The sequence below is a fragment of the Platalea leucorodia genome (assembly GCF_965183815.1).
Source record: "Platalea leucorodia genome assembly, chromosome: 2".
Taxonomy (NCBI): Eukaryota; Metazoa; Chordata; class Aves; order Pelecaniformes; family Threskiornithidae; genus Platalea; species Platalea leucorodia.
In genome coordinates, this window is record NC_138824.1 from 131,216,633 (window position 1) to 131,240,370 (window position 23,738).

The following is a 23,738-nucleotide window of genomic DNA, read 5'->3' on the forward strand; positions in this document are numbered from 1 at the left end:
GCATGCGCCGTCGGCGGGGAGGCCTGCACGTGGGGCGGCGGGCCCGCTGCCGCCGTCCGCTGCCGCCGCGCCATGGGGCGGAAGCTGGACCCCAGCGCCAAGGGGAAGCGCGGCCCCGGGCGCAAGGCCCGCAAGCAGCGGGGGGCCGAGGTGGAGCTGGCCCGCTTCCTCCCGCCAGGTGAGTCCGGCCCGGTGCCGCCGCTGCGGGCCGCCCGCCCGCCCGCCCGCCCGACTGACTGACTGACTGACTGACCGCCCGCCGCGTGTCTTTCCTCAGAGCCGGAGACCGGTAGGAAGAAGCTTTCCAGTCACGGGAGGAAGAGGTGAGGGGGGGGCGGCCCGGGGCGGCGGGGCGGCGGGGCCGGTTCTGACCTGACCCCACCGCCGCTTCCCCTCGCCATGCAGGGCTGCGAAGAGGCGGCTGGCGGCGGGCAGCGCCCCGGCGGGGAGGAGGCCGCTCGGAGGAGGAGGAGGAGGAAGGCCAGAGCCGGCAGGTGAGTGCCACCCCGCCCCGCCGCCCCCCGCCTCCTCGTTACAGCACGGAACAGATGGAATTTCACTATTTTAAACGATTTTTCCCCTCATTTCTGGTCGCTGCCTGGCAACCAAGCGGTAAAAGGTCTCTCTCCCACACGTTACCTCCGCTCCCGGCGAGGCGGACGGGTCACTGAGGCTCTGCGGCCCTTTGTAGCTGTGCTTTTCTTTGGTGATCCTGGTTAGATCTCTTCAAGGTTTCATTGGGGGTGAGGTGAGAACATGCCCTTGCTTACGATGGAGAAAACTGCTGCGGGGAGCAAGCATCCCTTCCCTTGGACAGGCAGCTCAGGGCTAGGATGAAGGCCCCTTTTGTATAACAATTAAAAAGACGGGGTAGCTGCTTTTGAGAACAACGCCGAACTTTTAACCGCTTCTTTTACCTCTAGTCAAAGAGCAGGTATCCCCACAGAAGGAGAACCGTGCCGTAAAGGCAGCAGGACAAACCCCTCGTGGGCAGTCTGGCTTCAGTGATGACAATTCAAAATGGCTGGCTCCGGCCAAAGCCAAGAAAACGCCGTCCAAAGGAAACACCCTGGAGTTATCCAGCGATGGTGAGGTGGAAGAGGGCAGCTGGGAGATGGAGGAGGAGGAGGATGGGAGCAGCGAGGAGATGGTGGATGATTATGGTGCCTTATCATCAGAGGAAGAAGAGGTAGGAGCTTTTTGCCCTTAATTACGCAAGAAATACTTGACTTTGCTGGCTGAAAGGAACCATCAGGCCTGGGGGAAAAGGTTGACGGTACTGGGGGGTGGATGGTGAGGTGGTGGAGAGCTTTCCCCTTCTTCCCCTCACAAGAACAATTTCTAGTTTAGCAACTGATCCCAGCGTGGCACGGTGTTTTTGTTTGTTGTCCTTTTTAAACAGAGCAGATAAATTTCACAGATGGTGGGAAGTAAGGGGGGCGCCTGGGGATGATGTTTCATTAATCTTTTGTCTCTGTTTAGTTGCTGCCTATTGAAAAAGCTGCCCTGAAGCGGAAGTCTGACAGGTGAGGCTTTGAGAACATCACCAGTCCGCAGAGTCTTTCCTGGTTCGACGAGGAGCCGGTGTCATTCATTCTTCTGGCCTCTCTGCCATCTAAGAAACGGTAGTTGTGAAGTGCCGGCGTGATACCGTGCTGGTGTAAAACATCCCTCCTGTTCTTTGTCCTTAGGGGAGGCCTCAGTGAAGATGACAGCGAAGAGGAGGTGGCAGAGGAGGCGAGCGGGCAGAAAGTGGGACAGAAGGAGGAAGAGAGCCCGGATCTGCAGCTCAACCTGGATATAGACGAACAATTTAAACTGCCGACTAACGAACAGATTGAGAGAGAGGATATCCTTTTTATCCGTGACATCCACGAGCCGTATGCGTGCAGCAGCACGGGGCCTGGATACAACTGAAGAGCTTCATTTGGGCTTTATCGTGAGCGTTGCTTAGCAAGAGTGTTTTGTGCACAACAAAGTATTTTTAGATGAGTTGCCCTAATAGATAGTATACAATGCTGCGCTTCTGCACAGCACCGTTAGGAAATCTGTTACGCCCTGCGTGGAGCTTGGAGCTTGTCCCAGTTTCCTTTCTAGTCCTAAATGCATGTGGATGTCTTACCACATAGTCCGTTCTTCTGTACCCTGATTTTCCTGGCAGGTGTTTGTCTAACCCGTTCCTAGAGCCTCTGATGATAGCGATTCCAGCAGCCAAAGCACTCGCTCTTGGCCTTTGGTGGTTTTCATTTCCTGCCCCCCAGTACAATTTAATCTTGCCTCTCCTCATTCTCCTCGGTACCCCTTAGTTGCCCTTGGGGAACTTCTAGTCTCCTTTCTGCTCCAGGTAATGTTTTCAGGATTAAAAGACTTTTTTGTTGTCTTCTTTTTCCTATTTTTCTCTGCTTATCTAAAGTAACCGGCCAAATTCTTTTAAATACCTTGTAGTTCCTGCCTTGTGAGCTTTTTTGTCTGGTTCCATCCTTTGAATCCCTCCCCTCTGCTGAGCTCTGATGAAAGCGTATTCCAACAAGGCCTTTCTGGTGCGGGTGCTGTTGTGATGCAGGAGTCCTGCACGATCAGTTGTGCTTGTAAAGAGCCTGTGTGCGTGTTTCTCGGCTGTTTACGATTCCTTAACGGTCTGTCTACCTGCTGAGCCACCTGACCTGCACGTCATTCACCAGCGCATCAAGGGCAACATGGAGGTGCTGCAGGACTTCGCGGTGAAGCGGGAGGAAGGACGCACCCGACAGGAGTACCTCGCGTTGCTGCGCCGGGACATGGCTGCCTACTATTCCTACAGTGACTTCTTGCTCACGAAGCTCATGGACATCTTCCCGCTCCCTGAGGTAGGATCCTGCCCTGCCCGTATCTTTGCTGACTGGTGAGGATTTGGCTGCCTCCTCCGGTCTTCGTTTTTATCTCTATTCTCTGTCCCTTCTTCCATCCAGCTGATAAACTTTCTGGAAGCCAATGAGGTTCCCCGCCCTGTGACCATTCGCACCAACACGCTCAAGACGCGGCGACGGGACCTGGCGCAGGTGAGCAGGAACCTGCGGTTGTCTCCTGCGCCGCCTGTCACGCGGGGCGGTGTCTCAGTCCCATCTCCTTGTCTTGCAGGCTCTAATCAACCGTGGTGTGAATCTCGACCCCTTGGGGAAGTGGTCAAAAACGGGACTTGTTATTTATGACTCTTCTGTGCCCATCGGTGAGATCACCCTTCCTGTCGTAGGGCTGAGCTGACCCACTCTTGGCTCCCTTTCTTTCACATGTCATCTTCTTTTGTTCTGCCTTCCCTGCCCAGGTGCCACCCCTGAGTATCTGGCTGGGCACTACATGCTGCAAGGAGCCTCCAGTCTCCTCCCTGTCATGGCTCTGGCTCCACAGGAGAATGAACGCATCCTGGATATGTGCTGTGCCCCAGGAGGCAAGACCAGCTACATAGGTACCACCCTGGAGCCTTGGGAGGGAGGCTCTGGGAAGCGATGAGTTTCTACTGGTCTATACAGAAAGAGGGAACAGAGCAGGACTGAACTCAGGGAAAGGAGGGGGGCGGCTGCCCCTGTGGGCAAAAGCACAGGAGGTTTTTAGGCCCTTGCTGATGCGTCTTTCCCTCCGGCAGCTCAGCTTATGAAGAACACGGGTATGATCTTGGCCAACGACAGCAATGCCGAGCGGCTACACAGCGTGGTAGGGAACTTGCATCGGCTGGGAGTCACCAATGCTGTGGTGAGCAACTGTGATGGACGCCAGTTCCCCAAGGTACGTTCTTGCCTGCTTTGAGGCGTCCTTACCCTGCTTACCTAGAGCTGCTCTGCTGTCCCTTTAGTAAAGCTGCGTTCTCCAAAGCCACTTGTCGTGGGACACAGATCTGCCGGGGAGTGTGTTTGTTATTTGATATGGAGATGGGGAGGTGGGCAGGGAGGAGCGAGGGATCTTTCCTGCCTTCCCAGTCTCCTGGTTCCCCTTCTAGCCTTGGTCTTGTTCCGAGTCCCTACCTGTGAGCGTAATTCCAAACGTACATCTGCCTGTAGGTGCTTGGAGGGTTTGACCGGGTCTTGCTTGATGCTCCATGTAGCGGAACGGGCGTCATTTCCAAGGATCCTGCTGTCAAAACTAATAAGGTGAGTGACCAGTGGGGACACAAGATGGGGACTCAAGCATGATTCGTGAGAGGAAGGACTTCGGGACAGCTTTGTTCTCGAGAGATGCCTGCAATAGGGACGCTGATTTTTCCTTCTCCTTCCTACTCTGTGTGTTGTCCCAGAGCTAGGTTTTTTGAGGTTAGTTCTGCAGAAGACTCCAGAATCTTCTGTGTCACGTGTGCTTTGCTCTCCTGTCGTCCCTCCATCCACAACAGAGGCCTGGGGTGCTTCCCTGTGCCTCTGCCATCCTAACCTGTCTTTCGCTTTCAGGATGAGAAAGACATCCTGCGCTGTGCTCACCTGCAGAAGGAGCTGATTCTTAGCGCTATAGATTCAGTCAACGCTGCCTCAGAGACGGGGGGCTACATTGTCTACTGCACTTGCTCCATCATGGTAAGTTCCTTCCACGCTCTGCTGCGGTCATCTCCTATTCGGGGGACTGCTGAGCTTTGGATCCTAACGCTTAGTCTTTGGCAGGTGGAGGAGAACGAGTGGGTTGTGGATTACGCCCTGAAGAAACGCAACGTTCGTTTGGTGGCCACAGGCCTGGACTTTGGCAAGGAAGGCTTCACCAGGTGGGTGCCAGGTCACAAGCTGCATGCGTTCCTTGGGGGTGAAGTTTGAGCAGAGGCATTCTATCGCTTCTCACCCCACTTCCTCCTCCAGGTTCAAGGACCGTCGCTTCCACCCCTCCCTCAAGTCTACGCGGCGTTTCTATCCTCACACGCATAATATGGATGGGTTCTTCATTGCCAAGTTCAAGAAATTCTCCAACGCCATCCCCCAGGCACAAAAGGGTAAGCTAGCGCTGGAGCGCAGCCAGGCTGCCTGGGCCTGCTCTCACAGGCTGCTTCCCCTGCAGAAGCCACGCGGGTTCTTCTTACAGTACCTTTCTCTCGTGTTTCAGATGAAGAACCTGCTGTGGAAGCTGCAGCTCCGTCTGCTGTCCCTGATACCGCCACGGAGCCTCAGCCAAAAAAGAAGAAACTTGAGGGATCAAAAGCTGACAAAGAGCAGAAGCCGCCACAGCCTGCTTTGAAGAAGAGGCGTTTGTTGCAGGCACAGAGGAGACCCTTGAAGGCTGGCCGGCCCGCTGCCAAAATGATGCGTCCTCAAGTCCCTACCAGGAAGAAGCACAGAGCGAAACCGAATGGACAGTGAGAGGAACTGCTTTTCCAGGTGCCGGGCCCCTCCTTGGAGAGCAAAGGCCGGGGGCTGCTGCAGCTACGCGCGTGCCGCCTTGTCTTTCCCGCTCTGTGCAGATCACCTCTGCAGCGCTGAGCGCCTGGGACAGCTGCAGCCCCCTTTGCTCCTTTCCTTCTGCATCAGGGACTGATGCACTGACCCATTAAAAGTTTTATACTCTTGCTCCGAGTCGCCTCCTTTTCCCTTGAACACGGAATACAGAATTCTGCCGTGTCCCCTTGCTCCCCTGCAGCAGAAACCCCTTCCGCTCCCATCTGACGCTCTGGCATTTCTGGTGTCTGTTCTTACGCTCTGCAACGCGGATGTTTGCGAAGCAGCAGCGGGAGCTGAAATCCTGGCTGCCTGGGTGAAGGCTGTACTGTGCGGTGCCTGTCAGCAGGCTGCTTCGGCAGGGCAGGGCTGGGGCTCCCGGGCCGGGGGTCCCGTGCTGGTCCCTAGTTCCCCGTCGTCGCCGTGTGCTCGTCCAGTTCGCTGTTGCGATTGTCCCCGTTTCACCCTTGTGCTGGTCTCCAGCAGTCCCTTGGTCCTTGGCCTCCCAAGCTGCGGCAGGGATTGCTGCTGCTCCTGGAGCTGTACGATCGCGGTCTTTCCTTTCGCCTCTTTGTTCACCGAGGTGTGGTTGCTTCTCCCTGAGGCGTAACAAGCAGCGGTCTGGGCTGTTTCGATTTAAACATCAGCCCAGGTCCTTTTCCCTCGTCAGCGTGAGTGGATATCTTCTTTGGTTCTGCTCTCCGGCGGATAAATCTTTTTCTAGAGATGATTCATTAATAAGCTTTCTACCAAGCACGCTCTCCAGCTTCTCTTCCACCACCGCGTGCGTGGAGTTGGGTGTGCAGCAGACCTGAGGCGTAACTCTCGTTTCTGTGATTGTCTCGCCAGCTCAACTCACGCGAGGCTTTGCCTTGATTTGTTTTCCTCGCCGAGCTTTGGGTTCGCGGCAGAACTTGATGTGCTATTCCAGTGTCTGGTGTCCAGGACAGCTGAATGCGGTGGACTGTAGGATCTAGGGAGTCCTTTCTCTCCTGGTCTGCTACGCGCGAGGCAAGGTTCAGCAAGTCGCCGGGCTGAGCGTGAACTTCAGAAACTCCCTGACGCCCGTGCGCACGTGCTATAGATGCAACCAGACACAGGCCGATGAGCAGAAACCGAAGAAAAGCGCTGTGGTGAGTGCCCAGGAAAACACAAACGGCACTCGCAAAACACGAAATGGCAAAAAAGGCCTAATGCCGTTCTTGCCCCCCGCCCCATCAAACCTCGAGCGTGCCGGTGGATCGCGTGCACGCGCTTGGATGGATCGCCGGTAGCTGCTCCTCAGGCCTGCGGTCCGTCTGGGCTCTCGGACCTCGTACCCTGCGTAGGGGCTACTCCAGCTTGCGGTTTGCTAGCAGATGGCAAACGCGCATGCGTGCAGAGGAAGCCGGGAGGATTAGTTTTAATACGAGGCCAGGACAGATGGTGGTGATGGGGTGCAGGGCTCAGCCAGGCAGGCACCGCTGACCAGCAGCCCGTCTCTCTGGGTGACTGGCCCCTTCTATTTATTCCTCCTCTCCATTTCCCACGCTCGCTTCTCCCTGATCTAGCTTGATGCCTCCCTTTCCCCTCCTTCAATCCTTCCCCCAAACATCCCCTAGTGAGTTTTGCTCCCGTGATCTTCCTTAAAACATTGCACGATAAACTTTTTACGCAGTCCCGCAATTCCTCTCAAACATCCCATAATAAATTTGCTCTTTCCCTCGAAGCCCGTGATAATTTCGCTTGCTTATCAGTTGTCAAGCTGCTGGCTGAATCTCTGCCAGGTTGCGCTCGAGTGGTTCCTGCAATGGTTCAATCCATCAGTGTCTCGGGAGTCCCGGTCTTCGTTACAGCCCGTGTTATCTTCTGCTTTTTAGGCCTTATGTATCTGTGTATTTAACTTACTATAACTCCGTTTTTGGGGGTTTTGTCTTTTTGTGTTGAATAGCCATTAACCGAATCTCCTTATAGTTGAAAACTACTTTTTCCCCATGCTTCCTGGTGAATTAGGGCAGGGAGGAGCCTCTGAACGTGACCGTCTCGCTCCAGGCTCGTCTGGCGAGGTCTCTGCATTGCTTGGCATACAGGACCCGAGGGAAGTTCTCTGGGGTCTTTCAGAAAAATTAAATAAATGCTAGGTGCTGTTAGGAAACGAATTACTAGATAGATAGCAAAATGGAGAAAATTACTGCCTCCCTGTATAAAATTACCTCCCTGTATACCTGCGCTTCAACGCTGCGTTTCTAGTGCCCTCCATCTGAATAAGGATTGTGAAACTGGGAAACGTTCAGGGAGGACAAACGCATCCTGAGTTACGGAACGGTTTCTGCAAGGGGAACAGCTGGAATCTAGGACTTTTTAAGCTCGGAAAAGAGACGGTGGGGAAAGAAGTGATATAAGGGTGTGTAAAATTGTTAGTGGCACGGAGAAGATGAACGGGGAACAACCGCTTGCTCTTTTCCTATAAACAACCCAAAAACCCTCGGACCCATCGAAGGCACCAAAGGCGTAGGTAGCTGTGAAATCCCTTTCTGCAGGGTACGGTGGATGCTAGAAGCTTACGCGGGTTGACCCAGCTGTAGGCACAAGGGAAAAATGGGTTTTGTAAGGGCTGGTAAATCCAACTGGCTCAGAAGATCCATGAGCTGGCAACTGGTAGAGGCTGGGAGAGCGTTGTGAGGAGGGGTCGCTGCTCGCTTGCCCTGCTCACGAACGCCTCTGTCCTCATCCCGTGCTGGAAAACGATGCCTGAGCTTGGATGGACCATTGGTCTGAGCCAGCTTGGCGGCTCTCGCGCCCCTGGGAGGCGGTCCCGCTGCTGCGCCTGCCCCTTAGTGCTCCCCAGGTGGGTCCTGAGCTCTGCCTAGCACCCCGTTCCCCTCAGCGGGGTCCTCGCCGCACGTGGCTCGCGGTGCTTGTGGCAACCGCAGCCCCCAGGTAGGCCGAGCCCTGCCTCTGCTCCTCCAGCCTTATTCCTTCTCCAGTTCCAGCGGATTTCCCCAGGAGCGATGAAATACAGGATTTTAGCATACAACTCAAAACTGGAGCCGTATGGCACTCTTCCAGCCGAGGGGCGGCTCGCACTTAGAGGGCTTTTACCTCTGGCAAGTTGTGAAGCTGGCCTTTCGGCAGCGATGCTAACCTGTCCCGCTTTGCCGCTGCCGCCGGTTGAGGTTCCTGTGTATCCAAGTCTCAGCTTGATAACCAGTTTATCCTGATAGCCCCGGCAGCAGGGATAGAAAGTTCTTGGTTGGGATCCCAATGTGACCGTCAGGTTCCCAGTGGATCTCCAAATTACGTCAGTCCCATCTGAAAGGTTGGGAATAGAAGCTGCTTTAACCATGTCAATAAAACTTCCCTCTCTTACCGAGCATCGTTCCGCTCGCTTTGCTTGCCTGCAAACCTTTCGTTATAGCTGGGGAGAGACAGAGGAAACTTTCAGCTCTTTGGCGGTTTGCTCCCCTTCTGTGCTTTATTTCAGCCGTTGCAGTTATCGCTGCTCAGAGAGAGAATGTCGAGCGCGACACCGAAATGCCATCGAGCTTTGGAGGCGGTCCCAGGGACGCAGCAGCGGGGGACGAAGGTTGGTGGCTTCCCTCTGCATCTGGTACAAGGCTGCTGGTCACATCAGACTTGTGTTTGCAGCTGCAAATACTCTGGGAATCTTTTGTTACCTGAAAGCTGAGATTTTGGGAAAATGTGACTCCCGGATCATCTTTCAGTACCTTCCTTTAATATATTTGACTATCTCAAAGCTGCTGATGGCGCGGCTTGCGAGAGCTGAAGCAGAGCAAAGCAAGGGTTGAAAGCAGATCTGAGGAGTAAAAACGCCATCATAAATTAAAACCTGGTTGAGAGAAGTCGGTGTAATATGTCGTGATATCTGTTCCACTGTGCTGTGCGCAGCCGTCACTGGGGTGGCGTTTAATGACTTGGAGGGTAAAAAAAAAAGGGTAAGCAGTTCTGTAATGGAGTTGCCACGCGCTGTAAAGTTATTTAGGCTAAACAAGGCCAGAAGCGTGCAAAACAAACCTGGCGCATGGAAGAGGCGAGGTTCTGTGTCAGGGTGGTGGGAGAAATATCACACACGGTAAGATCTTGAATTCGGTGGGGATTCTTCAAACCCTCCTCCCCAAACAGAGAGAAACGAGTATCGGAGAAGCCTTATCAGGCTACGGTTAAGACGGCCAGCTCCCGCGCCCTTGGCGTGGCAGAGGAAGGGAAGGCGGGTATAAAATTTCAGGGCCGCGGGTATAAAATTTGGATCCTTGAGCACGCGTTCCGTTGCACGTAACCCCATAGATCTATACGCTTTTGTAGGGGCGGACTCCAATGACCAAGCTCGCATCAGTAGGTTTTGCTCCCCCAAGCTGTCCATCCCTGCTAGGGAGGATGCCGAGGGCCCCGAAGAGGGTATCTGCACGCCCTATACCTGCCTGACGCAGCCAACGGGGAATTGCTGAGAAGAGTAAGGCCAGTTAGGTCCCTGGCTCTTGGCTGGAGTACCTACAACTGCCTTCACGTGCAAGACCTGGCTACAAAACCCCCTCCTGGACTGGCGTTTGGGTTGGGTTGGGCTTGGTTTTTTTAAAATCTATTCCCTCCTTTGCTGTTAGACAGGGACATTTCTGTGTGTCGGTTAGCGTGGCGATCGCCCAGCTCCTGTTGGCAGCTGGTCCTCTGTGCCAGTTTCGCCCCATTCGCACCCAAATTGAGGCAGCCAGCTCCGGGCTGCCGGCTTTGCTGGGCAGCAAAGTGCCCCAAAGTGGTGTGTTCGCTGCAGCACCTGCCTCTGGCTGCGGATAGAAGCGATTTTAGGGGTTGGTTTTAGTGGAAGACTTGGAGAGTTGACGCTGCAATGTTCCAGCAGCGTGGCGCAAGGCAGAAGGTGCCGCTGGGGTCCTCGGAGGGAAGGAGGTGGGGTACGCACACACTGATGTGACCTATGCCTTAAAAAAAGAGCCTCGAGGAAAGCTGCGGAGCTAATTTGACCAGGTTTCACCCATGAAGCACCTTTGCGAGGAGGGTGTGTTAGCCAGCAAGAGTTTCTGTGAGCTGGGAGAGCGGGAGCATCGCAAACTGGCAACAGATGCTAAAGCTAGGCAAATTCAAACAAGGGGCAAAGTGCGGCGCGTGATTTTCATAGGCCGTGAGCCACCTGGGGCATCTACCTTGATTTGCCTATGAAGGGTAATGGTAGAGGCTCAATCTCTTTTTACCATGCCGTCAGCGACTAGAGACACGGCCCCACACAGGCACCTGACTTGAGCTGCAGAAACTTGCACCGTGTGTTTTGCACGGGGGCAGAAAATGCAGCGCGTCTTTCTCGGCCTTAAAATCTGTGGGAGCAAGATAAATACCAGCACGTTTGTGAATCAGCGTCTTATTTTTACGTTGGCTACAGGTACAGTTTCAAGAGCCGCGGTGAGGCGTAGTGCGCAGCTCTGCGTGTCAGCGGGTGGGCTCCAGCGATGCCGCTGCCGAGCCTGAGCTGATAAAATCAGGGCAGGAGCTGTGGGAGGCTCTGCAGAAGTGCAAGGGGTTTTGGCGAGCCAAGAAGGGAAGATGGAGGAGGAGGAGGAGGAGCTGTTGTGCTGGGGTGAGGTTGAGGCCCAGGGAGGAGCATCGTGGTCCCCTGGGTAGCAGGATTGTCTCTAGGCTCTGAGCTTCCTCAGGAGTAAGGAGAAGAGGTTGGCTCTTTGTCCCAGCCATCTTCTGTGTCAGGAGGAATCCTTGATCCCAGCAAGTATCCGGAGCAAGGGAAGCTAGGAAAAAAAAGGCGGCTCCACGCTGCCCTGGCCTCTCCAGGAGGCAGCAGGGGTGCTGGTGGGAAGCCATGCTGGCGGTCTGTATCCCGGCCCCCTGCCGTAAGCAGGACCGTCCTGGCACTAGCTCACATCGCCGTGGCTTTGCGTAGCTGAGCCCTGAGAACCACCAAGGATGGAGATGCCACCACCTGCTCCAGCGCTGCCCCGGCCTCCTGGTGAAAAAGCTTTTTCTGATGGATGGCGACGCCTTCCTCCGCTGGCATTTCATTAATCAGCTCCGCTTGCCCGGTTTCCCCAGCAGGACGGAGGTTGACAGGGATCCCTCGTCTGCCTGTCCTTCCCTTTTCCCTGGTAGTATCGCTGCTGGGCGTGTGGCTCCCTACCAGCGGCTCCTGCTGTTGCAGCAAGGGTTTTTGGAAGACGGGGATCTCCCGCACGCTTGAGGAAAGCCTTCCCGCCTTCCTCTCCCTTGACAAAAGCACTGCTCGCCATGGCTCAGCCTCTCCGGTCAGAGGCAGAGCAAGGGAACGGCCGCTTAGGAGGAGGGAAAATGTCAAAAAGGAGGTGACAAAAGGAGAAGGAAAGCTCACTTCATTTCCCACCCTGTGCCCGTATGGGAGGGACTGAAATCTGGTTATGACTTCTAGCGGCGGTGCTGTAAATGCAAACAGGGGCTGCTGCGGGGAGCCCAGCGTCGCGGGCAGGACAGGGGAGACAGGCAGGTCACAGGACAAAACTGGTGCTGGACACAGCAAGGCAGCAGAGGGGAACAACTTTGGTTCAGTCTGCTCCCAGGCGAAGAAGGCAGAGGAGTAACTGAGGGATGGAGGAGCCCTGTAGGTAGGGAAAACGCAACAGGCAGATTCCCGGTCAAGACGAGCGAAGCCGGCCATCCTCAGCGGGTCCGGGAAGTTTCTGGAAGCGTGGACTGAGCCGGACCCGAAGGGATGGGCTGCAGCACATCACCCAGCTGGAGCCTGCCTGCCTCCTGCCACGGAGTTCAACGGAGCGCAGCGCTGGGCATCTCCTTTAACCGCTCGCTCATCCCTTGCTGACGGCTCAGCTGAGGCCGCGGAGGCCGGTTTGCGCAAGCGCTGCGCGCCAAGTCCCGGGGGAACGGGCAGCGAGGTGACCCAGGCGCCCACCGCCACGAACGCGCCCGCATCGCGCGCAGCCTCCTTCCACCGGATCACGGGGATGAGGGCCCACGCCGGCGCGTTTGGCGGCGGCGCCCTGGGGTTGAGATCGGGGGAAGAGGGACTGTAGGAAAAACCCTACAGAAGGCTAAAACAGGGGGTAGGAAACCAGACCCGAGGCCGCTTTGTGAGCAGCGAAGGAGAAAGGCAGTCGCCAGCCAAGCACGGCGCTGGCCACCCCCGCGCGCCCGCCGGCCTCCGGCTCGCCATTGTCCGGCGGCAGCGGGCCGTGGGCGGCTGCTGATGGAGCAGGAGGGCTACCGGGGCGCGGAGGGGAGGCCGTGCCGGTTTGAAGGGGGGCGGCACGCAAGGCCATGCAAAAAAGATCGTAATAATTTAAAAAAAAAAAAATAAAAGGCGAGCGCGGGCACGGGCGGCGGGGGGCGGCGGGGGGCGGCGGGGGGCGAGGGGGCCGGGCCGGCCGAGGAAAGGGCGGTTTCTGCCGCCTCCCCGCCTCCGCTCGCTCCGCCCGGGGCCGGCCGCCGGGGCCGAGCGGGGGGAGCGGCCGCGGGGCCCCGCCGCATCCCCGCCGCAGCGGAAGCCGCGCCCCCGCCGCCGGGCCCGGCCCGGCGCAGCCCCCCCCCGGCCCCGGCCCCCTGATTGGCGCCGGCGGCCTCGGCTCCCCCCCGGCCCCTTCCCCGTCCCGCCGCCGCCATGAACCCGCTCTTCGGTCCCAACCTCTTCCTCCTGCCGCAGGAGCAGCAGGGGCTGCCGGGCCCCGAGCCGCCGCCGCCGGCCGCCCCTCGCCCCGCCGAGCCCCTGGGGGGGGAGCTGGCCGCCCCGCCGCCCGCCGGCCCCTTCCCCGCGCCGCCCGCCGCCATGGCCCTCCGCAACGACCTGGGCTCCAACATCAGCGTCCTGAAGACGCTGAACCTGCGGTTCCGCTGCTTCTTGGCCAAGGTCCATGAGCTGGAGCGGCGCAACCGGCAGCTGGAGAAGCAGCTGCAGCAGGCGCTGGAGGAGGGAGGGGGCAGCCGGGGCCGCGGACCCCCGCGCCGCGACCAGGCGGTGCAGACCGGCTTCGTCGGCCCCATCCGCAGCCTGGGGCTGGGGCTGGGGCTGGGGCTGGGGCCGGCCCGGACGCTGGGTTCCCCCGGTTGCCGGCCCGGAGCCCCTGCCCAGCCACCCCCTCCCTTCCCGGCCGCCTCCCGCTTCATGCCCGGCACCATCTGGTCCTTCTCGCAAGCCCGGCGCTTGGGTCCGGGGCCGGAGACCACCCTGGTGCAGGGACCGGGGGTCTCCTGGGTCCACCCGGACGGGGTGGGCGTGCAGATCGACACCATCACCCCGGAGATCCGAGCCCTCTACAACGTCTTGGCCAAGGTGAAGAGGGAGCGCGACGAGTACAAGCGCAGGTGAGAAGGGGCGGCGGGAGCGAGGGGCCCGAGCTGCATCCCCCGAGGGACCGACGCCGTCGCCGGGGAGGCTGCGGGGCTCTACCCGGTGGGCACCGGTGCGGGAGAAGCGGGCGGGAGGGAAGAGGCAGCCCTGGCCTGACTTCCCGGGAGCGCGGGCTCCAGGCAGCGCGAGGTGGGGTTGCGAGGCTAAAACACGGACCCCTGGAAGCGTTCGTCCGCGCCTGGGTCTCCTCGCTTGCCTCCTGGTGTTTGAACCCTCTCGGGATGCTCGCTGAGCCTTTTTCCATCTTATCAACCCGGCATGAGGGACTAGAAATGCTTTTCCAAGCAGGGAAGAAATAACATGACTCCAGGAGCTGGCGTTTTAAAGGGGGGGGGATCTCGGAGGAGCAGCCGGAAAGTAGGTGAGGAAGGCGAAGGCGCAGCAGTGAGCGGGTTTGGGCTGGGAAAGGCTGCCGGGAGGAGGAGGAGGGCTCTCTGGACGCGTAGGACGGTGCCGAGAAGCCCCTCGGCAGGGCGGCTGGCTCCCCCGGGCCCTTTCCCTCCCCGGCGCTCTCCCAGCCGGCGCCTCGGCAGCAGCGAGCCATGTGGGAGCCCCCCACTCCTCCGGGGCTTTCCTCCCGACCCAAAATAGCTGCGGCTCGGCACGTGCCTCGGAGAAGGGCGAAGCAGAATGCAGAGCTAATCTCTTGGCCCGTTCTTCTTTCCCGTGCGGGGCGGCCGCCGCTCTCCCGTCGCCCCGGCGGTGCTTTTGTTCCAGGCCGGTTTCTGAGGCTGTTCCCGGATCCGCACGTAGGATGAGATCAGGCAGCGGGCTGGCGTGGCTGGGTCAGGGCGCGGGGCCGGGCGAGGCCGCTGGCGACCGACACCACCCGGGCGACTGATTCCCCCCCCCCAAACAAAAGTTACTTTATGATGCTTTAGAAGCAATTGGAAGGTAACTGACTGTGTACCCAAAGGAGCGGAACGGCGTGCTCTACCCGTGAGCCGTGCTGCTGACCTGGGCTTCGCAGCCATGGGCTCCGGTGCCAAGATCAAGGCTGGGGCTCCACGGTGACACCTTATGTTTTTGGCTTTATAAGGCTTTGGCTGAGCAGACTCGCCTGTCGGATGCTCTGAAGGCATCGAGCGAGGCACATGGAAAGGAAGAGCTGACATCTCTTCTTTCCCACCGATCGTTGCCTGTACCTAAGGCCTTTTATTATTAAGCCGGGGGTCCTTCTCCAGGGGCGGGCAGCTCGCCTTGCGTTTTCAGATCAGGCAGCGGGGAGCTGGAGCCACCGTTTTGGCCCGGAGGGCTGGAGCCTCGCCTGCTCCAAGCGCTTCAGCCGGAGGGGACTGAGTCGAGTTTGTCAGTGCTGCTGAAACTTTGGGAGAAAGGAGAGCTTTTTGGGGCTGTCCCGCCCTGGCGAGCGGGCTTTGGGGGAGGCTGGGGGGTGACGGAGGGAGCGGGGACGCTGGGGGCGGGCAGGGGGGCACCACGAGCTGCCGCGGGCCAATGTTGTTGGTGGGATCTATTTTTGGAGTGTGTTACCAGGGGCTGGGGGAGAAGCAGACCCCACCCCCAGACCCTTTCCGGCACTGGGAACGTTCCGACGGGTGCAACCAGGTCCCGAACAAGGGAATGGGACAGGAGGATCCCGTTTCCACACCCATCCCCATGCAGAGGGCTGACGCCGACATCCCCTGGGAGCGGAGAGCTCCCTGCCTTGGCGGGCTGTGATCTGCCGTGGGGACAGCCGGTGTCATCCCTTTGCCACCTGCCTGGGGGCAGAGCCCGTGTTAACGCAGGGCTGGCCGGTTCTCACGGCTCGGGTGCTCGAGCTTGTGCTTTCTTCAGGGCAGCGTTGCCGCCGTGCACCCCGCAGCGCTCGGAGCGATGCAGCAGGAGGAGCTTCTCGCTGGATGTGCAGGGCCTGAAATTCAAGTCTGGGATCTAGGAGGGGTGCGGGGGCCATAGGGAGGGAGGAGAAGAGATGCAGCAGGAGAGAGGCTCTCGGGAGCCGTGCTTGGGAAGGGCAGACTGAGGCTAGGTAGTCTGGAGAGGGGCAAAGGGTGCCTGTGAGTATCGTACAGAGCCACCAAGCACTGGGGATCTGAGCGTCTCCTCCGGTTTGTGCTGTCCACTGCCTCCGTATTCCCAAGCGGTTTTTATCTTGGATGCTGCAAGCACACGCTGGAGGTATGGGGCGAGTAGCGTTATGGCACAGCGTGTTAGGGTGACAGAACGGTTTGGGCTGGAAGGGACCTTTAACGAGCACCCAGTCCAACCCCCTGCCATGGGCAGGGACGTCTTCAACCAGACCAGGTTGCTCAAAGCCCCGTCCAACCTGGCCTTGAACGCTTCCAGGGATGGGGCATCCACAACTTCTTGGGGCAACCTGTGCCAGTGCCTCACCACCCTCGTTGCAAAAAATGTCTTAATCTCCAATATAACTCTACCCTCTTTCACTTTAAAACCATTGCCCCTCGTCCTGTCACTCCAGGTCTCTCTCCGTCGTTGCTATAAGCCCCCTTTATATATTGAAGGGCCGCAAGAAGGTCTTTTGTTGTAGTTGCCCTCCACGGAGGTGCACCGGGCTGCAGGGCCTTCCCCGTTCAGGCGAAGCTCAAACATGGCAAGAGAGGGAAACGTGCAGCTGCAAGCCCCCAGCAGCCCGAAGGGTGCCCCGCAGCACCGGCGTGCGCTAACCGTGCAGCGCAGGGTGCGACGCCCCCGTGCCTTTGGCAGCGAGCAGGGTTTTTAGAGACGCGAGAGGCTGTTTATTTTGCTAAGTGAACTTCTTGAGGGGACGCACCCGGCGGGGGGGGCTTTGGGGCCAGCACTGCATCTCGTCGCATCCCCGGCTTTGGGAGGTGCTGGCCTGTAGCCGGCAAGGAGACGACCACGTCTGCCTGCTGCTGGCACCCTCCTGCCCTCACTCCCTGCCTTCTCCCCGTATTCCAGCCGCTGGGCAGGGGGCTGCCTCGCGGCGGCGCAGGAAGGACACGCGTCTCCCCTCGGCGTGCGCCGGCGGCCGTGGGGTTCCGTGGGGCGGCCTTGCTTCCAGCCGGCGGCGAGCTGGCAGCGGCCGCCGGCTGCGCCGGGCTGCGGGCGCAGTGCCGCTGGCAGGTTATTATTAGGAGTGGTGCATTGCAGGAGGGAGCAGAGAAGAAGGAGCCGTGCAGGAGGCGAGCGGGAGAGCGGTTCGTAACGGATGGGCGTGCGGGGCGAATCGCTGTTGCCTCCTGCCTTTAAATCGGCGTTTATCTGATCTGCGCTCGCCTGCCGTAGCGTTGGTGTGAAATGAATTCTTCCAAGGGTTTGCAGCTGTGCTTTACTTCCCCAGTAAGTCCGGGCTACGTAGAGACCCGGAGGGAGGCGGAGACCAAAAAAGAGAGGAAGTGCCACGCTGAGAAAGATGCTGAAAATTTTTTCTTATGGTGGAAGGCGTTTTTCTCCCCGGGGAGGGAGGCCTTGTTTGAACGGTTCCCATATAAGGGCAATTCTACTTTTTAACTTTCTCCTTCCCTCTCTCTTTCTCTCCCTCTTCCCCCCGAGGGACGGGAACCCCCTTTGACTCCCCTTCTGTAGCTGCGGTATGGAGCCAACGCCAACACGAGGACTGCACGCTTTGTCCTTGTTTGAGTAAGGAGCAGCGTTGCCAGCCTTAAGAGCTTAGAAATTCATAAGCCAGGACTCTCCCGTGTCGTCAGCTTGTCCTGATACCTCGAGATAACAAGCGCGAGGGCTTTTCATATGCTTTCTGGTCTCCTAGACCTGAGGATTTATTTTTCAGACTTGGTGTGAGTAAGCGAGGGGAGAGATTTTTCACGTCCTCGTGCAGGGTCGCAGCGCCTGTGTCAGTGCTTGCAAGCGTTAAATAGAAACCGGAGATCACAGCACCAGGCAGGGCCCAGCTCCGGTTGCTTTCCCAGAGAAATCCCGCTTTCTCGGAGAAATCTGGCTCTCCCAGAAGAGCCAGGAGCCGGGTAAGAATGCAGCAGCCCCTGCCCCGTGCCGCACCGCGGCGCGTGCCAGCCCGTCTGCTCTATGGGATAGTCATTTAGCAAAGAGCAGTGCAGCCTGGTGGCCTCCCAACAGACCGTGGACCGGGCCAACGCTGCAGCGTGGCCCAAGACGATGATCTCATGCAGCGAAATACAGTAATTGCTAGGCGATGCGCCTTTGTGTAGCAAGGCGCCTTGCAGCTCAGCCTTTTGCAAAGCTGCAGAGCCTAATACAGTCTCCACCGGCCAACCTGGCATAACTTGGGACAATCCATCTTGCTTCTTTCTAGGATGAAACAATCTTCTTTAATCCAACCTGTTACGCAGCAGCGCAGCCAGGAGACTCGTGCCCCTGCCTGGGTAGCGTGGCCCGGTGCAGGGCGGCCCTCTGCACTGGTCCAGGCAGAAGAAGCAGCCCTTCGTGTTGGCGCACGTCATGGCCGCTCACGCGGTAACGAGGTTTGGTGTTAGGCTGGGTTTTGTGGCGCAAATGCGGTCACAAATACGATGCAGATGGGGGCAACTCTGCAGTAGTTGTTGAGCGTTGGAGCTGAATCTAATGTGACCCAAGGCCAAGGGGCTCGGGGGCAGATGGGGAGGCCCGTGGGCTGTGTCGGGCCGTAGGCCGGCCCCGTCGTGGCAGGGCATGCAGCGCAGCTGCCACGCGGAGCCCGTGGTTGGTGTCCCCAGCTCCCCCCGTCACGGAGCAGGCAGCCCTGGGCCAGCCCACGGCGGGGACAGCGGAGAGCGTGGTGGGGCAGGGTTCACGGCCGTGGCTGATGGGCGTTTGGCAGCTGCCGTCGTCTGGAAAGAAGCGGTGATGCATTCCTGGGCACGTTCTCCTTCCCGCCCCGGTGCCGTCATCACCCCCTCTTGGATAGCTTTGGGGGGAGCAGCTGCCGCTCCCTCCTCTCCGGCAGCCGGCGAGGCCAGTGGGATCTGACCAGCGCCTTTGTCTCCCTAGATGGGAAGAGGAGTACACGGTGCGTGTCCAGCTTCAGGACCGGGTCACGGAGCTGCAGGAGGTGAGCGTCGCTCTCCCCCCCTTCCCCTGCACCCCAGCCGCCCCACGCTGATGCTGATTTGCCCGTCTCCCTCTGCCCGGGGCAGGAAGCCCAGGAGGCTGAAGCCTGCCAGGAGGAGCTGGCCATGAAGGTGGAGCAGCTCAAGGCAGAGCTTGTTGTCTTCAAGGGACTGATGAGCAACGTGAGTCCCTAACCCCTCTCCGACCCGGCAGCAGTGTCCGACCCGAGCGGTGGGGCTGTGTAGAAAAGCAGTTCCTTGGTGGGGCGCGTCCAGCGCAGAGGTGATCTGGCAGGGTTGGTCCGGGGTGCGGCGAGCAAAGTTGGGGATGCGGATGCAGTCCTGCAGCACAGGAGGGAACGTGGGGGCTCCGGTTGCCGTTTGCCTTGCCTAATCTTCCTCCTTCATCCCCCTCCCGTGGCGCTGTGGGTTCAGAACATCACGGAGCTGGACACCAAGATCCAGGAGAAGGCCATGAAGGTGGACATGGACATCTGCCGGCGCATCGACATCACTGCCAAGCTGTGCGACGTGGCGCAGCAGCGGAACTGCGAGGACATGATCAAGATGTTTCAGGTGAGGAGCGCCTGCTGCTGCCGCAGGCTCAGCCGCTGGCTCTGGGGAGGAGAGTTCCCAAAGGAGGTAGAAGAGACACCACCAGCCCCCTGCTAGGGGAGACGCTTGGTCACCCTCGCCCTCGCTCCTCGCGGCCCCTTGCTCTCTGTCTGTCTCGGGGGGACCGGGCGAAAGGGCATGGAGAGGAGGTGGAAAGCTCCAGATGTTGCTTTGGGCGTCGGGAGCCCCCTCAGCCTCTCGCTGACCTGTTGCGTTGGGCCCGGGGACCCCGCAGTGGTAGGGGAGCAGCTGCAGGAGGGAGACGAGCGGCTTGAGTGTCTGTCTCTAACTCCATCTCTCTCCTTCCCCTTCCCCTCTCCGTCATCTTCTCTCTGTCTCTCTTCTCTCTCTCTGTCTCTTTTCTCTTTCTGGATGTCGCTGCCTTTCTGTCTCGCTCTCTTTGTCCCTACAGAAGCAACTGGTTAGTTCCATTCAGTTGGGAAAGCGTACAAATTTTAAACTTTCTATAAATAATATTGACATATTTCACCTTTTTCAGACTCTGTCTCTGTTTTCCTGTTTCTGTCGCTGTGTTTCCCTGTCTCTGGACTGGGGTGGTGGGCGATTTGAGTTTTTCTGCAGTAAAACCACGTTGTTTTTTCTCATCAGATTCATAGTTTCCATCTTTCGTTGCTCAGTTTTAATTTTAGAAAATGCTAAAACCATGTTTTATCCATCACACCATCTTTAACCTGATCATAATGAGCCCGTCTCTCTCTTTCTCTCTTGCTTTTCTTACTTCCTTCCTTTCTTTCTCTCTTTCTGTCTTTCCCTGCCTTTCTGTCCCTCCACCATTCCTTTCCCCTCCATCTCCTCCCAACTACCTGCTCCCAACCTCGGACCCGGCCTCGTTTCTGTAGTCTCTGCACTTGTCTCCCGTTAAGGTCCCAGCCTCGGTGGGGCGGAAGCGGGAGCGCAAGCAGGTCAGCGATGAAGACACCTCGCTGTCGGAGAGCGATGCCTCCCGAAAACCTGAAGAGGAAGAGGAGGACGAGACCACGGCCATGAGTATCAATGAGGAAATGCAGAGGATGCTGAACCAGCTGTGAGTGTGGCTGCTCCGCACCTCCGCCGGTGGCGTCGAGCGAGGCTCCGGCACCAGGCTGGCGCCCGGGATGGAGAGGGCAGGGATGGGCTGCGGCTCCTCTTCCAAGGGGAGGGCGAGATGGGAGGTGCTGCCGCAGGGTGCATGCACCCTGCGCTCTGCGGCACGGTGGGACTGATCCTCCCCGGGAGACGTGAGCCCACCTGTGCCGTGGGTGGGAGCTGCTCCAGCTCCCCTCCTCTTGACCCCTTCCCACCTTTTGGGAGCCCCTGCCTGAATTTGCTGGGGCTCCTGACCATAAAGCCAGCCCCTTCCCCATCAGCTATTGGGTCTGTGCACACTTGATCTCACCCTGGCCAGACCTCCAAGAGCTGCAGCCCTGCCTGTGAGCAGCGGCGAGGCTTTCGGCACCGACGCGGCCCCCTGCCTGCCCTGCCTGCTGGGATTCTCCTGCTGGGTGCTGACGTGCTGTTCCCTTGCCCCCAGGAGGGAATATGACTTTGAGGATGACTGTGACAGCCTCACCTGGGAGGAGACGGAAGAAACGCTGCTCCTCTGGGAGGACTTCTCCGGATACGCCATTGCAGCCGCAGAGGTGCAGGGGGAGGTAACGGTGGTGTCAGGTCCCCTCGGGGATCCAGCCCTGGGTTGGGACACTCGGTCCTGCCTGAGGCTGGGAAGATGCTCCCTCAAAGACCAGACCTCAGCCCTCTCCATCCCTTGCAGGCCTGTACAGATGCTTCCCCTCTACACCCCATCTTCCACCCCCATCTTCTCTATGCGAATACGTTACCGCATCCTTGTGAAGGTCTCCTTGTTAGACAGACCGGGGACCTGTAGCCTGAAAGATGTGCTGAGGGCATGGTCCACACGCGTGGACCTCCTCTGGCTGGGCTGGTCGCTGGTGGGCCCTTGCTCGGGCTCTCCAGCGCACCTGCCCGCCGCGCAGCACCGCTGCCCGAACAGAGGCCTCAATGCCTGGCCGAAGCCCTCGCCATCCCGCATCCTCGGCACTCGGCAGTCCCCTGGGGACGCGTTGCGCTTGGGGACGGTCTGTGCTCTCCAAAGCTTCTGTGCATTGCTGGGCTCGTTCTGGGCTGATGTGGTCACTGCCCAGCGTGGCGAGTCCTGGGTCTCTCTACCCCGTGTTGGCAGGACTGACTCGTGCCTTATTTATACTACACCGCTTATGTTTCTTCCTCTTTTCCCAGTGCTGCCAGTTCTTTCTCTGATTTCTCTCTCTCTTGCCTTTGGTTCGTCATGTGGGACGCCTCCCTGCCTCTAAACGTGCCGTCTGCTCTCCCCAACAGCAGGACGACAGCCTGGAGAAGGTGATCAAGGACACGGAGTCGCTGTTCAAGAGCCGTGAGAAGGAGTACCAGGAAACCATCGACCAAATAGAGGTGGGAGGAGGAGGAGGAAGCGGGGAGGACGTGGCGCAAAAGGGGGTGAAACGAGGGAGTGGGTCCTCGGGGGAGGGAGACTCCATGCTGGAGCCGGTAGTTGGTAATGGGGGGCGGCAGCCTCGGGTCCGGCCGTGCCCCCTGCCCTGCGCCGCACCATGCCCCGGGCTCATCTCCGCACCGTTTCCCTTGTGCAGCTGGAGCTGGCGACAGCCAAGAACGACATGAACCGGCACCTGCACGAGTACATGGAAATGTGCAGCATGAAGCGAGGCTTGGACGTGCAGATGGAGACGTGCCGGCGGCTCATCACCCAGTCTGGGGACAGGTGAGCTTCAGCGGGAGGCCCGGGACACCCGGGCTTTGGGCAAGGACTGGAGCCAGGGTGGTGGTGAGTGGGAGGTGAAGCACGGGGTAGTCCTCCTGCCCTGCCCCGGTGCGGCGTGGAGAGAGGGCAGTTCCCAGAAGCTGTCGGACTGCTGGCGGCCAGCCTCCACACAGGTCGTGGTGCCACCTCTGCAGAGGGTGGGCTGCGCACAGGGGTCAGTTTTGACGGGTGAAGCCGGACACCCCCGATGGAGAGAGGAGCTGCCATTGTGCAGGGGCATCGTAGAGGTCCCCACAGGCGCGTGGAGCCAGGGTGGCTCTGGGCTGGGGGGCTCTGTGGTGGGCTTTCACTGACCCCTTTTCACATGCCTTGGCAGGGTCCTGCTCTGGGCAGGCTCCTCCAGCATCTCCCCCTTCATGCTCTGGACCTCTCATCTAATGTCCTCTGGGACACCCTTCCCAGCACCCAAGGATTCCCGCGGACCCACGCATGCCCCAAGGGAGCGAGAGGAGCACTTCAGCTTCTCTTCTCCTTGCTCTGGTGCCCCCTGCCCACACCGAACTGGGTCCTTTCCCTCCCCCTGGGCAGTGCTGTGACTGCTGCCCTGTGCTCTTCTCCGCAGAAAGTCTCCTGCCTTCACCCCGGCCTCCAACAGCGAGTCAGCCCCGAACGAGGAGAGCGAAGAGTCTGACCGTGACCCCCCCAGCGACGCTTCCATCAGATAATGAGGGGAGGCCCCGCTCCCTCGGACCCCCTTCCCGGCACGGGGGTGCCTGAGCCGCGCCTGGGAGAGACTGTCAGGGACGTGGAGCCGCTGGTAAACGTCTGTCGCCCAGGCTCGCTCCCGTTTCGGGGTGCTTGGCAGATCCCGCACCCCCCCGCCACCGGATATCTTGCAAATGGGAATAGCTAGATAGACCTGAGGGCCCTCACCCGGGCCGCTCAGCCTCCAGCCCCTTCTCTATTCCCTTCCCCTAGCTTTGGTTAAACCGCGGTTCGGGCAGGGAGGCTCCAAACCTGCCGCAGAGGCGTTCTCCAGGACCTGTCCCCAGGCCACCCCCAGACCCACCTCCTCCGGCCTCTGTCCTGGTACGCTTGACCTGCCCCGTGCCCTCCCTGCGCCACACGGAGCCGAACGAGAGCCATACCTCCCTGCAAACTGGACCTGACACTGGTGCCAACTGGACCGAGCCCGGGGCTCTCTCTGTCCTTGCTGCTGGCCGGGCGCCCGGCTTGTCCCCGTGCTGTGCCGGGCACCCTGAGCCTCCCCGCCTCCTCCAGGGCAGGGGACGAGTCCCGCTCACCGTGCACTTTGCTTTGCCGCATGTCGGCGGTGCGCTCGCGACTGTGTTATGGGGGCAAGGTGTCATTAAATGGGACAGTTTCCTTTTCTACAGCTTCGCTGGGTGTGGGCTCTCCCTGCGCCGCCGTGGGCACCATGCGGCTTAGAATCATAGAATCACAGAATCGTTAAGGTCGGAAAAGACCCTTAAGATCATCGAGTCCAACCGTTAACCTATCACTGCCAAGGCCACCACTAAACCGTGTCCTCGAGCACCACGTCTACCCTTCTTTTAGATACCTCCAGGGATGGGGACTCAATCCCTTGAGGTGGGGGGTGTCCTCCACCGGACCCCCAAGCCCACATCAAT

General features: G+C 59.1%; 2 protein-coding genes across 4 annotated transcripts; both read left to right on the plus strand.

The window, feature by feature from the left end:
* The first annotated feature begins 20 nt into the window (after positions 1-20).
* Positions 21-5,540, plus strand: NOP2 (NOP2 nucleolar protein). Of its 2 annotated transcripts, XM_082304757.1 has the most exons (16): positions 21-178; positions 278-323; positions 406-494; positions 924-1,189; positions 1,483-1,526; positions 1,692-1,849; positions 2,647-2,846; positions 2,949-3,038; positions 3,118-3,205; positions 3,302-3,442; positions 3,620-3,759; positions 4,032-4,121; positions 4,413-4,535; positions 4,620-4,717; positions 4,809-4,939; positions 5,050-5,540. In XM_082304757.1, the coding sequence occupies exons 1-16, from the start codon at positions 73-75 to the stop codon at positions 5,301-5,303; spliced, it is 2,064 nt and encodes a 687-aa protein (XP_082160883.1). In that variant the 5' UTR covers positions 21-72; the 3' UTR covers positions 5,304-5,540. The 2 variants fall into 2 exon arrangements, with proteins under 2 accessions (XP_082160883.1, XP_082160884.1); XM_082304758.1 differs by lacking the exon at positions 4,032-4,121.
* A 7,438-nt stretch (positions 5,541-12,978) lies between these two features.
* On the plus strand, positions 12,979-23,460 carry IFFO1 (intermediate filament family orphan 1; the record flags this gene model as incomplete). 2 transcript variants are annotated; one of them, XM_082304780.1, is made up of 9 exons in its annotated part: positions 12,979-13,679; positions 18,637-18,697; positions 18,783-18,878; positions 19,131-19,271; positions 20,171-20,355; positions 20,842-20,962; positions 21,666-21,758; positions 21,956-22,086; positions 22,709-23,460. In XM_082304780.1, the coding sequence occupies 9 exons, from the start codon at positions 12,979-12,981 to the stop codon at positions 22,809-22,811; spliced, it is 1,632 nt and encodes a 543-aa protein (XP_082160906.1). In that variant the 3' UTR covers positions 22,812-23,460. The 2 variants fall into 2 exon arrangements, with proteins under 2 accessions (XP_082160906.1, XP_082160907.1); XM_082304781.1 differs by having other exon boundaries at positions 20,195-20,355.
* Between the last annotated feature and the right edge of the window lie 278 nt (positions 23,461-23,738).

What these genes read in the sequence shown, in the direction of transcription:
- NOP2 (XM_082304757.1), top strand. Translation starts at nt 73, where the DNA reads ATGGGGCGGAAGCTGGACCCCAGCGCCAAGGGGAAGCGCGGCCCCGGG. An exon ending in AGGAAGGCCAGAGCCGGCAG is followed by an intron (nt 495 to 923) that starts GTGAGTGCCACC and finishes TTTTACCTCTAG; the next exon opens with TCAAAGAGCAGGTATCCCCA. An exon ending in CTGAAGCGGAAGTCTGACAG is followed by an intron (nt 1,527 to 1,691) that starts GTGAGGCTTTGA and finishes CTTTGTCCTTAG; the next exon opens with GGGAGGCCTCAGTGAAGATG.